This window comes from Helianthus annuus, chromosome 5, assembly GCF_002127325.2.
Source record: "Helianthus annuus cultivar XRQ/B chromosome 5, HanXRQr2.0-SUNRISE, whole genome shotgun sequence".
Classification (NCBI taxonomy): Eukaryota; Viridiplantae; Streptophyta; class Magnoliopsida; order Asterales; family Asteraceae; genus Helianthus; species Helianthus annuus.
Window position 1 is genome coordinate 29,179,142 of NC_035437.2, and position 16,354 is coordinate 29,195,495.

Sequence of the window (16,354 nt, forward strand, 5' to 3'; positions counted from 1 at the left end):
GATCCCCATCTACATATTACTAATTTTTTAGAAATATGTGATACCTTTCGGATCAATGGAGCATTAAATGACGCCATCCGCCTCCGAATGTTTCCATTTTCACTAAAAGACCGAGCAAAAGCTTGGCTCAACGCCCTCCCAGTTGGTTCGGTAAACACCTGGGATGAACTAGCCCAAAAATTTCTATATAAGTATTTCCCTCCTAATAAAACGGCTAAATTAATGACTGAAATTAATACATATTCACAAGAGGATAGGGAATCCTTATATGAAACTTATATGAAACTTGGGAAAGGTTCAAGGAGCTATTGCGAAAGTGTCCCCATCATGGTCTTGCGGTATGACAACAAGTATCCACTTTCTATAATGGGTTGTTACCACACACGAGACAAACACTTGACTCTAGCTTTGGGGGACTTTTAGGTAATCGTCGCCCACATGAAATATACAATCAAATCGAGGAAATTGCTCAAACCAATTTTCAGTGGCACACTCCCCAAGGCAATAAATCTATTGCCCCGGGCGCCCATAAGGTTGATGAAAGCACTTCTTTACAAGCCCAAATCGAGGCCCTCTCTTCAAAAATTAAAAAGTTAGAAATGACAAAAACGGTCTCGGTAATGGCTTGCGAAGGGTGTGGTGGGCCACATGAAAATTGGAGTTGTATGAAAGAAACAGATGATCAAACAGAGTCGGTAAACTACATTGATAATAGACCTAGGCCGTCGGGTCCTCCAACGGGTACCTACAACCAAGAATGGCGTAACCACCCTAACCTTGGTTGGAGAGAACCCGCCAATAGTAGTAACCAACAAAGTCTAAATCAACGAACAAACGTTCAACAACCAAGAAATGAGTCACAAAATTTTCCTCAACAACAAGGTGGACGAGAAAGGCTTGAAGATACTACATCTCGCCTCATCTCCAACACTGAAAAGAAAAACTCGGATCGGTTTCAACAATTGGAATCAAATTTTAGAAATCAACAAGCTAGTATACAAAACATTGAAAAACAAATAAATCAACTAGCTCAAAATTTCTCCGAGAGACCACAAGGCGTGTTACCAAGTAATTTCGAAACAAACCCAAAAGCACAAGTTCATCTCATAACATTAAGAAACCGTACCATGGGTCCCGCGGAAACTCCGCCACCACCAACTGAGGAAACCACACCACCGCCCCAACAAGAGAAGGCTTCTCCTCAAGAGCCCACCAAGGCTCCTCCGGTTCCGTACCCCGGTAGGTTAATTCGTCAAAAGACTAATGAGCAATTCGCAAAATTCGAAAGTCTACCAAAACAATTGCATGTTAATATTCCTTTCATCGAAGTCCTAACTCAAATGCCTAAATACTCAAAATTCATGAGGGACTTCCTCACTCATAAAAGGAAAATTGAATCATTGCAATTAGTTAACCTAGGCGAAGAATGCTCCGCCCTCGTACTCAACAAACTTCCCCAAAAGAAGATTGATCCCGGAAGCTTCACAATTCCTTGCTCGATCGGGGAATCCCCCATTCGTATTCACAATTACTTGCTCGATCGGGGAATCCCCCATTCGTAATGCAGTAGCCGACCTTGGGGCTAGCATTAACCTCATGCCCGCATCAACGTTCAAACGACTCGGCCTAGGAAAAACGAGCCCTGCCAAGATGAGTATACAACTTGCCGATAGGTCCGTCAAATACCCGCAAGGTGTCGCTGAAAATCTATTGGTCAAAGTTGATAAGTTCGTCTACCCGGCCGACTTTGTCATACTAGATATGGAAGAAGATACCGAAGTCCCCCTCATATTGGGGAGGCCATTTCTAGCCACCGCACAAGTAGTGGTAGACATGAATGACGGAACACTCACTTTGAAGTATGGGGATAAGGAAGTGAAGTTTGGGGTTGGGAAGAGAGTAGAGGACGATGACCCGGTCAATTACATGAAGGTTATTGATTCGATTTTGGATGATGCTCTTCGACGGTGCAACATGGGATGCAAAACATCCCGCTCGGAAAACATATAACCTCACTTTGGGTCTAGCCAAGGACCCTTATAAACGTGGCGCACCACGGAGGCATTCCGCGGAACTATCCTTAGTTTAGTCTTTTAATTTTAATTTGCAGGAATAAAACACACTCATGATGGTGAAGGATAACAAGGGAAATGAGAAACATCTCCCCATGCACGAAAACAGGGCCATCCGACAACAATTTCTTCATTACAGTAAGCTCAGCACGGGCCGTGTCCACCCAACACGGCCCCGTGCTGCACACTCTGCAGAAAATTGCCCAGTTCAGGTAACTGGACACGGGCCGTGTTCGCTGAACACGCCCCCGTGTCCAGGCTTCTGTTTCTTTCCTTAATTTTTGTCACTGGCACCTGAACACGGGGCCGTGCCCGGTCACCACGGGGTCGTGTCCAGGATGCCAGTAACATAAAATTTTGCTTTTAACACCATTTTACACATCCAATCAACCTAAAAACTTATTTTTGGGACACACTAAGGTCAATGTGTAATTTAAGTGTGGGGGGATGCTAAAACCTTGAATCTTGCAAGTCCTAATAACAAGCCTTACACAAAACTCTATTGGAACCGCTAATCACCCCAATTTTTTTTTCAAAAAAAATTTTCATATTTTTTTTACTTGTCTAAGTTTAAGTTGGGAATTCAAGTTCCAACAAGGTTATATTTTTACAAGTTTACAACCGATAGCGTCGTGATAAAAAGAACCAACATAAGAAAATTATGAAAAGGCATGACAAACTTAGTTAAAATTTGATTATATATATTTGATTACATAAAAACCCTTTCCCACAAAAGTGAGTTTTGAGCCTTTAATCGAGCATACAAATACATATCTTTACACTAAATGCTCATTTTTCGTTTCTTGTGTGAATAGCCGCTTGGTTCGTACGACTCTAGAACTTGTCATGACAATACATTCCCGGTCCTTACCAACTTAAACCCGAGTAAGTAAATGATGGAGGCATTAGGACTAACCTTTTTTTTTCTTTCTACACCATTATTTTTCATTTTTTTACCACCTACCCAAAACCCCCCTAGTTAACCCCTTTGAGCCTAAACCTTTTCATTTCTTAACCCAAAACAATCACCCTTTTTACCCACCAAAACCTTTTTATTTTTAACCCTTTCTTTTAGTAACAACGTTCGGTTTTCTAATGACTCTTCCTAAAAAAAATAAATAAAAAATAAATAAAAAATAAATAAATATTTTGATGAAACCAAATAAACAAATAAGTTCATCAAAAATAACTTTGTTTGAAATAAATGGTTCATCAAAATAAAATAAAAAAGTGAAAAATAAAAAGTCTTTCAAAAACCGACGTTTGTTACGCTTTTCGCCCTTTTTACTAACCACTAACCCAACCACCCACCTTTAGCCCAAGCCTAACCCTTCACCCAAAAAGTCCTCGTGATATTTACAAGGGTATATAGTTAAAAAGGAGGAGGATTGATTGCTTGGCAAGCTTATGGTAGGAGTAAGTTCCATGCCGCTCTCGAGTGATTCACTAAAAATACACCTTCGGCCGAGTGTTGAGTGATTCCCCGTGAGGTATGTGAACTTATATATAAATGGAATTTTAAAAGAGGTATGTTATGCCCTAATAAGTAATTTATCTTATGAAACGTTTTTAATAAAGCATGACGAATAGGATCGTAAATAAATAAAAATAAAACCTAAATAAAGAATCTTGGAAATCCCGACACTCTATGACAAGCCCAAAACTTCTCTTCTACCCATTCCATTTGGGTGGGTAAGCCACATTATAAAGAGTTTTGCTTGAGGACAAGCAAAGATTCAAGTGTGGGGGTATTTGATGTGCACAAAATGCAACATATAAATTACATCAATTGTGGCATAAAACTAACCCTTTTTTAGTAGTAATGTTGGAAAAAGTGTGCTTTGATCTTCCTTTTGTATTTTCAGGATTAAATGAGCTCAAAATAACAAAAGAAGCAAAAAGACAGCAAAATCTAACATAAATACAAGAAAAGGAACAAAAGTGGCATGCCCGACCTCCCGACAGCATCTTCCCAAGCAAAACAAAGAAGACTGAAGACTGAACACGCCTCGTGCTCAGTGAGCACAGGGCCGTGCCCAAGTGCCAGCAGAAAAGACAAACTCATAGAAGCTTCTGTTGCCCACCACGGCTCCGTGCCCAGCGGACACGGGGGCGTGGTCAACTTCCTGTAGGCGCATTTATTGTAAGTGCGAATTACAATTAATGAAGAGAGAGAGTCAAATGGACACGGGGCCGTGCCCAGCGGACACGGGGCCGTGCCCGAGCTTCTGTTCAGCCTATAAATAGGAGTGTTTGGAGCTCTTGCAACTCATCCCTTGGCACACCACCTCTCTCACACTTCACCCACCACCCACCACCACTATAACACCATCATCCACCACCATCATCCATTATCTATCATAGAGTGTCTGAGTCGTCTCAGGATCCAAGATTGATCATAAGAGTTCTTGACAATCAAAGGCCATGTTTGCCTAAGTCTCTTACATCACTTGGTGAAGACAAGTGTCTAGTTTAATACTTTTTATTTTTAATCTTTTGCACTTTTTAATTGGTTTTGTATTAATGACTTTAATTACTAGTTTCTTATATTGAAGGTGATTCTTCCTTATCATTTGTCTATGGTGTCTTGGCATTATTTTACTGTCTATATAAAATAAAAGATTTTCACCATTCATATCTCCACGGTCTATATGGAGGTATGTTGGCTACCTGGTCGGGGGTTAAGGGAACGGTTTGGTAAGAGTCTTGCCATTGTTCAGTGTATAGATCCTGCAAAGGACCTGGGTCAAATTTAGTAGGACCTCCTTCAATACCCAAAGGTATTGGATGGCGGGGGTCCAAACTCTTTGATCCCCTTATAAGTTAAACTACTATTAAAACTTTAACCCAGCTACTTAGGACTGTATCCCTGCTGACTCAGACTACTTAGCTGAGGGTAACGTCGCCTTCAAAAGAGGGGCCGACCACATTATGCATTAATAACTTAATTAATTATCTTTTAATAATACGACCCTTTAGGATTGTATCCTTGCTGACTCAAACTACTGGGTTGAGGGTAACGTCGCCTTCAAAAGAGGGGCCTACTACAATAACTAAGATAATCTCTTAAATAAGTGCAAAAGTGCGAAAATAATCAAAGGTTACACTACACACGAGTCGGATCCAAGTGATTCATCTTGTCTATCTGTTTTTATTTTTATTTTGTTTTTCAGCATTTTAGTTAGTTTTATTTTCATATTTTAAAAAACCTTTTTCTAACTTTTTGATTTGATTAGACGTTGAGGATAACATCAGAAACTTAGCTGAGTTTTCGGCAACAACATCAGAAACTTTCAACCATTAAAAGTGAGTTCTAACTCACTTTATCTTCTACTTCTTCTTTGTTCTTTCTTCTAAAGCACTTGGATAACCTCTAGGAAGGTTTTCACAAGTTTTCTTAGGCAAAATAAGGTGAAACCTCACCATTTTTGATGCCCAAAGTGCAACAAACTTTCTGCTCATTCTTATCTTTTCATATGTTCATGTTTTGATAGAAAACTTGGTGGAATCTTGTTCCCACCAAGCTCACAACTTAGTCTATGGTCGTGAGTTTGTGTTTAGGGGATTTCCATCAAATTTTTGGGTTCAAACACCCCTTTTATTTCTGTTTATACATGTTTGTTGAATGATAAAAACAATCACAAGTCATCATCTTCCATATGATGAACTTGTGACTTATGAAGTGTGAAGAAATGGAAGCTTTGGCTTTCCAAACTAAGTTCCACTCCTTCATTCCTAACTTGAGTATGAACACCCTTAAAACTTAATATATTAGATTTACTTTCTTGTTATTCATGACCCTCCCACCATCTTCATGATGGTGTGTGTAGTGGTGAATCATATAATGAGGTTTACTAACCTCGCTGCTTGACATACATGATGCTACATAATAATACTTGATTGGACTTAGTTTTAGGATGTATTATTACTATATAAACTATAAGTAACTATATAAAATATGGCTGAGTTGTGATGTTAATTGAGCTATGATTAATCGTCATAAACCTAAGCTAACATATCAAAATTCTAGAGTACTTGTTATGATTCCAATGGGCAATTTGGGACCCATGAAACCACTTGATATGGTGTCATAAACAAACTCTTAGAACTTAGATATTACTTTCATATATACATACTTTTACTACTTTAAATTCCTAATTCCGATTCTAAACACCCCCATAAACTCCAACACCGAACACATTCATTCTCCTATTATCATTAACTCGTCAATACATGGATAATCGGAAGACTTAGCAATTTTGTGAGTACACTTGGCCCATTTCCTTTTTACACACTTTGGGTTGTAACATGTTTAACTTGTCAAAATACATGATTCACGCAAACTTACTTTAATCTCTCAATCCGTTATACATGCTTTTGTTAATGCTAGTTTCTTACTTGCTACTTGTCATTAACTTAGCTAGCCCACCTTAACAATTATAGCGCTATAGTAGTAGCACGCCGCCCGTCGGGGTATTGTTAAGTCAACATTCTTATACATAAACAGTCTCGTTCACTTTTGTGGCGAGGGACACTTATAATTCTTGTGAACACTTGGGTTTGACTTTTAGTTATGTATGCTAGTTCAACCTTGTATACCAAATTGCCATGTTGGATTTGACAAATAATTATTATACTTATGCCATGTGTCTAAAACTAGTGTACTCGCCAATACGTTTGTATTGAACTATGGTTTTAAAACATGTTGCAGGTTTAATGATGATGTTGATGATGCATGGAACTTAGTAGGATGCCTAGAAACGCATTTTAAATTTGTATACTTATTGTAATGTAATTCTTTTTTTCAAGTTGTTGTATTTGTTTCAATCTATGTAATTATCACTTTAGCAATGAAATGAAATTGATTATTTAAATACTTTTCGCAAATTTTAGCGTTATGTGTAATGAGCAATGTATTTCGTCTCACTCCGATGTTTCCGCCATCGGTTGGGGTGTGACAATACAAAATATCCAAAGACTAAGATATTAAACTATTAAGCTGTTGTCACAAAATATGCACCAACAGACTCCCCCTTGACAATAGCTTCATAGTGTAACTTTTTCTTCAAACATCTTGCAATCTTTTGGTTGAAGAAACAGGGTGATAAGGACGTGAAGACATGGCGTCATTGCAGCCGCAACGGCGAGCATTAGAGTATGGCCACACTTAGGAAAACTGGTAGAAAATATGTGGTTGTATTTTTTGGTGATACGGTTTTACGTTGTAACGCGTTGCGCTTGGAGGGTAGATGTGAAGAACCCGGAACATAACCATGACCCTGCACAACATCGAAAGGGTTATGCGTATGCCAAAAGACTTTCTCATAGTGAGTTCAAATTGGTGGAGCATCTGTCAGCGTAAGAAATGAAGGTGCGTAAAATCCGAGAAACCCTAATCGAACATAACCCCAATAACAAGTCGGTTTCAAAAGACATACACAACGCTCGCTAAAAGATTAATGCCGGAAAGTTTGATAAAAAATGTCTCCCATGAAGAAACTGGAACAACTGCTTGTCTAGAAACACTTCACCTATTATACTCGGTGGGATCTATCCACAAACGTCGCTGAGGATATTTTCTTTCACACGTAACCGAGCGACACCGATACGACTCATATAGTCAATATACGTCAAAATACGACATGTAATGACAAAATACATCAAAATACAATACGTATACGCCATGAAACGCCAAAACCTAATTTAAACAAAAATTGAACTTACCCTCATACGACTTGTATAGACCTATACGAGCTGTATAGGGCCTCGTATAAGGGATAAACTGATGCTTATTAGTCTAAAAAGATATATTTGTGGGATTTATACAATCAGATTCATGGGCTGAACAATCTAACCCAAGTTAGTTCCAGCAAGACTTAATGTATTCCTTACACCTTCCTCTTTCACGATATGACTGAATGCCACAAATGTGTTCTTGTATTTGACAGCCTCATAGTCAAAAAGCTAATCTCTAATGTTGCCACATCAGCATCAAAATTTTGAAGACTATAATATGCTTCATGTATTTTTCTATCTGACTCGTTGGATTTCTCCCAATAATCCCATAACAGATCTCTAACTTCCTCCAAATTTCCATACTTCTGATGGCTGCTTACAGGCCATTCATCACAGTCAGAATTATACAGGCCTCACCATATTCCTAAGCATATAGCAGCTTTGGTGTAAGCAAGATACACTATGGTGTATGGGATGACTTGCAGTTCTGACTAATTGCTGGAACATCTTTCTTTCATTAATAGGGTCCATTCCTGGCAAAGTGGGAACCCACGGTATAACACAACAACACCGCCTGATGCACATGTCTTCTTGTAAACATCAACAAGACCATTAAATTGTCTCTCACACCTTTTTTTGTTGCCTTGGCATCATAACCTGCAAACACACCAGCCACAACACTCAGGATGTTAGCACCACCACCTTTGAACAAAGACTTCACACCTTCCTACTTCAAAACCCTCGTTAACATTCCCAAAACAAGTCGTTGTGCACTTACTTCAATCATTGGGAAAAAAAATTCCAACATAGATTAATTTCTAGAACTGAATCGGAAGGGCATCTTTTGTTTTTGAAATTGGGTTACAATCATGAGGTTGAATTGACAAGAAAAGGGTGCATCATTTTTGCAACTATGGTTCGTAGCTAGAAGCCCCCGATTAGATCGAGATTCACAATTATATAAGGCCCAAAAAACAGAATCACTAGAAAACCAATCGCTTGCGCACGCCTTTTATCAATTCTCGAACTCAAGGCCCAATTATGCAAGTTTCAAGAAGAAGGTCGAGTTGTATGGAAAGTCGGCAAGGGCGGAAGTATTTTATAAGGAAGATAAGGAGAAGTATTTTATCGATCTTTCCAAAATAAACTTTGTAAACGATGAACAGTAGAAAAAAACCCTAGGTATCAAGAATCGTAGGTAGCACCAATGATACCAAAGATCGTCATAATCGTCAAGAACTAGAGAATCCTATCTAGAGTTTTAGATAAAGAAAACCTAGACAACCTAAACACACCTTTAGCAACAGCGGAAGAAACCAAATCGGACAATCACTAATAGAGCAGAGCTCTGGGCTCTGATATCATGTCAAAAACAAGGTATCAAACTCAGAGCTTTGATTAAATACAACCAAATACCCAAACCACTCGCAAATCTGTTTGTACAATACATGAATCTAATTCTCTAAACTCACAATGAAAGATAGCAACTGATAATCTCTATAACGAAACAAGAGGAATCAAACTAAGATCATATTCAACCATGAATCTGATCAAATATAACGCCTGAAACCCTAATCGTTCAAAAACAAGAGAGAGAACATAAACGAGCAAAGGAATAGATTGGCACCCTATTGCCTGCCGAGAGGAAAGGTAAGTGTGTGAGAATATCTTGATTTAATGAATATGCACAAAGACATGCATTTTTATATCTGCCCTAAAGGCCCATTTGTTCATATCGCCTTTTAAGTACACACACATTATGAGACTTCAATGTATCAGTAGCCCACTATATGCAACAGTCTAGCATGTGTACTCTCTATCCAGCCCTTGGCCCAGTTGTACACATCCATACCTCATATTGAAACAAATAGAAATATTAGAAACATTAATAAAAGTATAAAACTGAAAGTATCACAATATTATTTATTATTTTTAACAATTAGTTATAACATGTTCAAAGAAGAAAAGAAAAGAGGCGGTATTTTGATCTCTAGTTTGTAATTGCAATTACTTATCGATCGTAACTATGAATCACATCTTGTACGTATTAACTAAAATGAACAGCAATTATGACTTCTAAATACTCTTTAACGAAACTTTGACTTCCATTATAGAAAAGTCAAGAATGTAGGATGGTGTCAAAGCATAAGTAATTATGTTTTGGTTTCCTCTCTAAGTGTCATAATGATATTGTAACGTAAAACAACTTTAAACTCATTCTCATATTATGAATATTAATTATTGTTATAGTTTTATTTGACATTTAGTTAAGTCTCCTAATAAATTAATACATCATTTATTATGATTGTTTTGGTATTGATCTATAAACCATATTTACATCTTCTTCTCGTCCCACCAAAAGGTTCCATCTTTCCTGATCATATTCATAGAATTTATTTCTCCACATTCAAGATTATGAATCATGAAGAAGAGACATGCAATACAACACTTGGTCTTGGGATTGGAGTAGTTATCAAAAGGGAGAAGCCACCAAAGAATAAGAAAAGGGGGTGTTGGTTGGATCTTTCATTGCCTCTTCATCCAAAGATTGAAGCCAGTGATGATTATGATTATAAGAATGATGATCAGAAAGATGATCAAGATTCTTTTAGTTCTAAAACTATTGATGATCAAGAGGAAAGAAAAGGAGCTAGCAACGTCAATATTTCTAATAACAACGATGACGGATCAAGAAAGAAACTAAAACTCACAACCGAACAAACTACCATGCTTGAAGATAGCTTCAACATCCATAACACCCTTAATACAGTATGTTTTATTGTCCCTGTTACTAAATTTTGTCCACTTTATTTGCAAACTACTAGCTATTAACCAATACACTTGTTGGAAATTCTCAAGATGGCATCAAAGAATAGTGCAAGCTAGTACCACAATTATTATGTGTTGTAACTTTCCATGAACAATTATTTTTCTCCCCTCTAGGCTTGCAATTTTCACTCATATCCAAAACCAACATTTTTTTTAACTTGTTGCCCAAGTTAAATGAAAGCAATACTTTGTTTAATAGAAGTTCCATACTTATGATAAAATGGTCTACAACAAAAACAATGAACTCCTAAGAAAATGGAACATGGTGATGCATGAATCATAGGAAGTGTTAAATAATTCATAAATTTAACTTGCCGCCCATCAATTTGTATTTAGTATAGTAAAAGATATCTTTTTGATTTTAGTTTAAATTATTAAACAAAAAAATAATATATTTTTGATGAAATTGTGTGATACATGTAGTCTGATTTAGTGTCATGGGTGATTGCAGGGCCAGAAACAAGAACTAGCAAAGAAGTTGAATCTCCTTCCTAGGCAAATTGAAGTTTGGTTCCAAAACAGAAGAGCAAGGTTAATTACCTCTTCATTTTCGCATGCACACGCAATATACACGCATTTATTGAACTAAAAATATTATCTCACAAAAACAACTGAAATTATACATGTTTCATAGACCAAGAACTGTTAAAATATGGAACAATTGGTGATCAAACAAACAAACCCTATAATATATATGATCAGTGGCAATTTATTTAGAGACAAACAAATATGTTCTTTTGATCATCACAGAAATATAATCCAATTATATGACCGGCTTTAGAGATCAATCCCGATCATGACACATTTCTGATTATAAAATTCAGCAAAATTAAGTTTCAATTCTCAGTAATTACATTCCTAATACCACTGTGACCTCTAACTTATTCCTTATAACAAAATCAAAAGTGAGATAATTCGGCAACTGATTATTATTATTATTATTATTATTATTATTATTATTATTATTATTATTATTATTATTATTATTATTATTATTGTTATTATTATTATTATTATTATTATTATTATTATTATTATTATTATTATTATTATTATTATTATTATTATTATTATTATTCAAATGTAATCACACAAACTGGAAAGGGAAAGTAGTATATCACACAAGTATAATAACATTTATTTTAATCATTTAGAACTTGGCACATTTGAACTATAACATATCTCTAAGGGGGATGATGCATTTTTCATATCATAATCTATTTATCTATATTGTTATTCATCAAATTCTATACAGTAAAAAAATTGGATTTATGATTGATGATCATATGAGGACAGGACAAAGTTGAAGCAAATCGAAAAGGAATATGAGTTGTTAAAGAAAAGTTATGAAACCCTAAACGACGAAAACCGAAGACTGAAGAAAGAGTTGCAAGAAGTTCGTTGTTCATTAAAATCTGATCATCATCATCATCAAATGCCACTACCTTTCTTCGTGCAGTACACAACAACTACAACGATGCATCATCGTCCCTGCGATAAGATTGGAAATTCGGGTGAAGAAAAGAATGCCTTTGCAGTCATGAATGGAGGAAACATGGACCATGTGCGTGATAATAGTAATAATAAGAATGCTACAGCTGCTAAACTGTTGTAGAGTTAAAAAAAAACAACGGCTTTGATTGTTATTAATAAGTAGGGTTGCTCTAGGTTGTTAGGCAATTCCTAACTAATTAATTAATATACTCATGATTATGTTCTCAGCCAACCCTACAAAATTAGGGTTAAAGATTTGAATATGCACTTGCACTTATAATGATGAAGAAATCATGAGGTTCAGTCTAGTTAAATAAACTGAACTTTTGTCAATTGTCATTGGTAAGTACCTGCTATTTAGCGTTCAATAGTTAAAGACTTTACACTCAAATGTAATTGACGAAGAAACATAGTAGATACACACCTCAGAACTAATGTCCTTTGATGTAGATGCACTACTATTATATGTACACACATATTGAATTTATACTATTATGATTATTATGTAAATCATCTTTTTTAAATGAATCTGAAACAAATGAACATAAACGAAACTAGTTAAAAAAGATAACAAAAGTTTATAACAAATCAAATACAAAACGAGAACAAATTCAAAAGGAGCAAACTGAACGATAACCATTGGAACAATAAATATTCGAACAAGAATAATATAACATTTACGTAATATAATCATAAGTGAAAACACTCTGTATATTTATAGTCCGCACGATGGCCAGATTCACTGGTAGTGTTTATTAGTGAACACACATACACTATATTTTTATTAAAGTGTAGAACTAGTATGTGTATTCGCTATAAATACATTAAATAAGGATCCAAAAACGCTTAAAGTTTTCAGAATTTAGAACTAGTGTACTTATAGCTCAATGCACTTACACTAAATACAATCGTTATCAAGCACCGTATTTAATATTGGTTCTCGGTTTTCTTAATTTTTTGTCCTATAATGCTATAAATTTTTAAACTCCTGTTGAAATAAACTAAAGTGATATATCTATACACACATATGTGTTTGAGAGATATGTGAGCATGGGGATCCACTCCGATCCTTCCGTAGTGTTTTAAAGTTCCGGTCAAGAAACCGTACATGAGGAGTCGGATCTACGAGAGTCACAACACATATGCATTTGGAGTTTAGGTAGTCTGGAAATTCAGACAATATCACCTAAGCATGCTTTGTGCATAACTCTTAACTATGAATATAATGTCTGATTTTTTCATTCATTTTTAGTTATAGTACATAAAAATATTAAAAATTTGTATTTATTGTTTGTTATAAATTGTTATGATTACTCAATTAAAAAATTAAAAAAAATATATATATACTCCTTACGAACAAATTTAATTGCAGTTATATCATTTGCTATGAATCAAGTCGATCTGTATTAACTAGATTATCAAGAATCACGATTCAAAGTACTCTTTAACTTTATTTTAACTTCCATTAAAGAAAAGTCAAGAATGTGGGATGGCATCGACGCATAAGTAATTTTGTATTGTAACGTAATTCAACTCAAAACTCATATTCGTATTATATATTATTAATATTACAAATTATTAACTATTAATTATTGTTATGGTTTCAATTTTGTTCTAATCACAATTAATTGCACCTAAAAATTTAATAGGTAACTGATTATGACTTTTTTTGCATCTATATATCCCCTCCTATCTTCATTTCTAGTCTCATCATAAAGTTCCCATCTTCTCAAATTGTATTGAAACCAATTGTCTTTGTAAATATTTTTTTTCTTTTTTTTTTTTTGCAAGAATATGAACAAAGAAAAGCCCTGCAACACAACACTTAGGCTTGGAATTGAAGTGGAGGTTACAAGGGAGAAGCAACTAAAGCAAAGTAAGAGGGAACTTTGTTTGGATCTTTCTTTACCAATTCATCCAAATATCGAAGGTAGCGATCATGAAGATCATGATCATACACTTGATGATGAGAAAGATGACCAGGATTCATATAGTTCTAGAATCACTGATGATCATGAGAAAGAAGAAACGAGAAGATCTGCGAAGAGAAGTGATTTTAGCAACAATGATCTTTATCTAGACAATAGTGGTGGATCTAGAAAGAAGCTAAAACTCTCTACAGAACAAATTACTTTGCTTGAAGCTAGCTTCAAAATCCATAGCACCCTTAATACGGTATGCACTCCATCTGTAATCAAGATTTTGACCACTTTTGAGAATAAAAAGATCACAAAAATAAACACTATATATATAGAAAGAATATAGTGATTGCATGATTCTTAGAGGGGTGATTCTTACACGGTAGATATTGTTTCAATACACACATAATACATGTATATGTTCTACTATATATAGCTCATGTTAAGTGTTTGCACTTGATGTGTAAGAAACAATTACATGGTGTAAGAATCACCGCCTATTCACAATTGTTACTAATTGTTTTCCATCTGCATATTTCTTCATACCTTCTTAATTTACTTTTCAATAGAAATTATTCCATTCAGCTCTTAAAATGAAATATAATAAAGATTTTGGGTTTATATGTATGAGGTTGTTGTCCCAAGGGACATGGTGTGACGTAGGTACAAGAGTGTTTAGGCATTAGATTAGTTTGTCGTTCAAAAAAAAATATATGATGTTATGTCAATTAAAAAACTTATTCTCATTTGCAGGGGCAGAAACAAGAACTTGCCAAGAAGTTGCATCTTCTTCCCCGGCAAATTGAAGTATGGTTTCAAAACAGAAGAGCAAGGTTATCTTTTACTTCTTCTAAGTTATTAAAATATACTAGTCATTATATTTGTTAAGATATTGAAGCCTTCAAGTACTACAAAGAAATAAAACATAATTCAATGTATTTGCATAATTAGTGATCTTTATCTAATATAATTTGCACAAATCACAAAAGAAATCAAGAACACATATAATTGTTGTCTGTTTATCATTTGGATGTTATCCTTATTTATAGAAGACCTAAAAGTGTTTCTTTGAGTTTTTTCAAACATTTTTGACAAATACGCACTTTGGTTGCGAACTCTTACGACTCTATTGATGTGGCAAGCAAACTCCTCGAGTTTGCAGCATGACAAAAATTGCATTCAGTTCGCTGGTTAAAAATAACATAGTCAACTTCCCTTGAGTTAACAAACTGTCTGTATGTATAGCATGTATTTAAAACCTCATAGAGTCACTTATGAAATATCTATACCGGCACTTTGAATTTAGAAATTAAAAAAAAAAACAAAAACAAAAGAACAATCTCAAATATAGGTGCTTTGGTACTATGTATATACATCTATTTATAGTTTATTTGTTCTCGATAACATGTAATCCAAAAATTTCGTTAAGTATTGATTAGTGATCACATGGAACAGGACAAAGTTAAAGCACATTGAACAAGAATGTGTGTTTTTAAGGAAATGTTGTGCAGCCCTTAGCGATGAGAACTGCAGACTTAAGAAAGAGCTGCGAGAAGCACGACGTGGTTCGTTAAAGTTTGATCATACTCAGCAGCGGCAGCCGCAGCCACAGCCACCACAACATCCGCCACCTTTCTATATTGGATGCCAAACTACAACGGAGACACGTCATACATGCATGTGACATAATTGGAAAAAACTACGGACAAAAACAGTGAACAGAATAATTGTACTAAAAACCGGTAAATTGTGATGGCTGGAAGTACAACGACTTTAATTATATTATCAATTAATAATTTGAACTAGGGTTTCTCTAGGGCTTTTTGCAAGCTGTTAATAATAATTTATACTTATGATTATGTTGTTAGCGAACCAAACATTGAAAGTTTAGGTTTGTTATTTTAATGTTGAAGATGTCATGAGGTTTGATCGAGTTAAAGAAAAGCCAAATTTGTAGTTGGTGACTTGGTGCCATATAATTACTATATATATTATTGTTTCTACGTTTTATATGTACCGTTAAGAACAATCTATTAAGATTAAGGCCAAGGATAGTTTTAATAAACTGAATTATTGTAAGTTCATATTATTAGGTCAAGTGCAGGCTGACATATGTGGCGTACATCATGTGTGTACACATCTATAGAGGATGGATATAACTCATATAAGCATAACATAAAACGAGAACAAAAATATATAAATATTTATTTTCACAATCTTTAATTAAAATAATAGTAAATGTAATTACAGGTTATGTAAGGCTCTTACTACTCTCTCCTATAGTTCAAAATAAGTAAGAACTTA

The 16,354-nt window shown here is 35.2% G+C and overlaps 2 protein-coding genes across 2 annotated transcripts; both read left to right on the top strand.

Moving 5' to 3' along the window:
• Positions 1-10,183: 10,183 nt before the first annotated feature.
• Positions 10,184-12,345, top strand: LOC110940640 (homeobox-leucine zipper protein HAT22). The gene is made up of 3 exons (XM_022182192.2): positions 10,184-10,577; positions 11,089-11,168; positions 11,934-12,345. Exons 1-3 carry the CDS (start codon positions 10,224-10,226, stop codon positions 12,250-12,252), a joined length of 753 nt encoding a protein of 250 aa, XP_022037884.1. The 5' UTR covers positions 10,184-10,223; the 3' UTR covers positions 12,253-12,345.
• Positions 12,346-13,859: 1,514 nt separating this feature from the next.
• LOC110940641 (homeobox-leucine zipper protein HOX19) lies at positions 13,860-16,010 on the top strand. Its single transcript, XM_022182193.2, has 3 exons — positions 13,860-14,306; positions 14,804-14,883; positions 15,506-16,010. Exons 1-3 carry the CDS (start codon positions 13,926-13,928, stop codon positions 15,732-15,734), a joined length of 690 nt encoding a protein of 229 aa, XP_022037885.1. The 5' UTR covers positions 13,860-13,925; the 3' UTR covers positions 15,735-16,010.
• Positions 16,011-16,354: the final 344 nt, after the last annotated feature.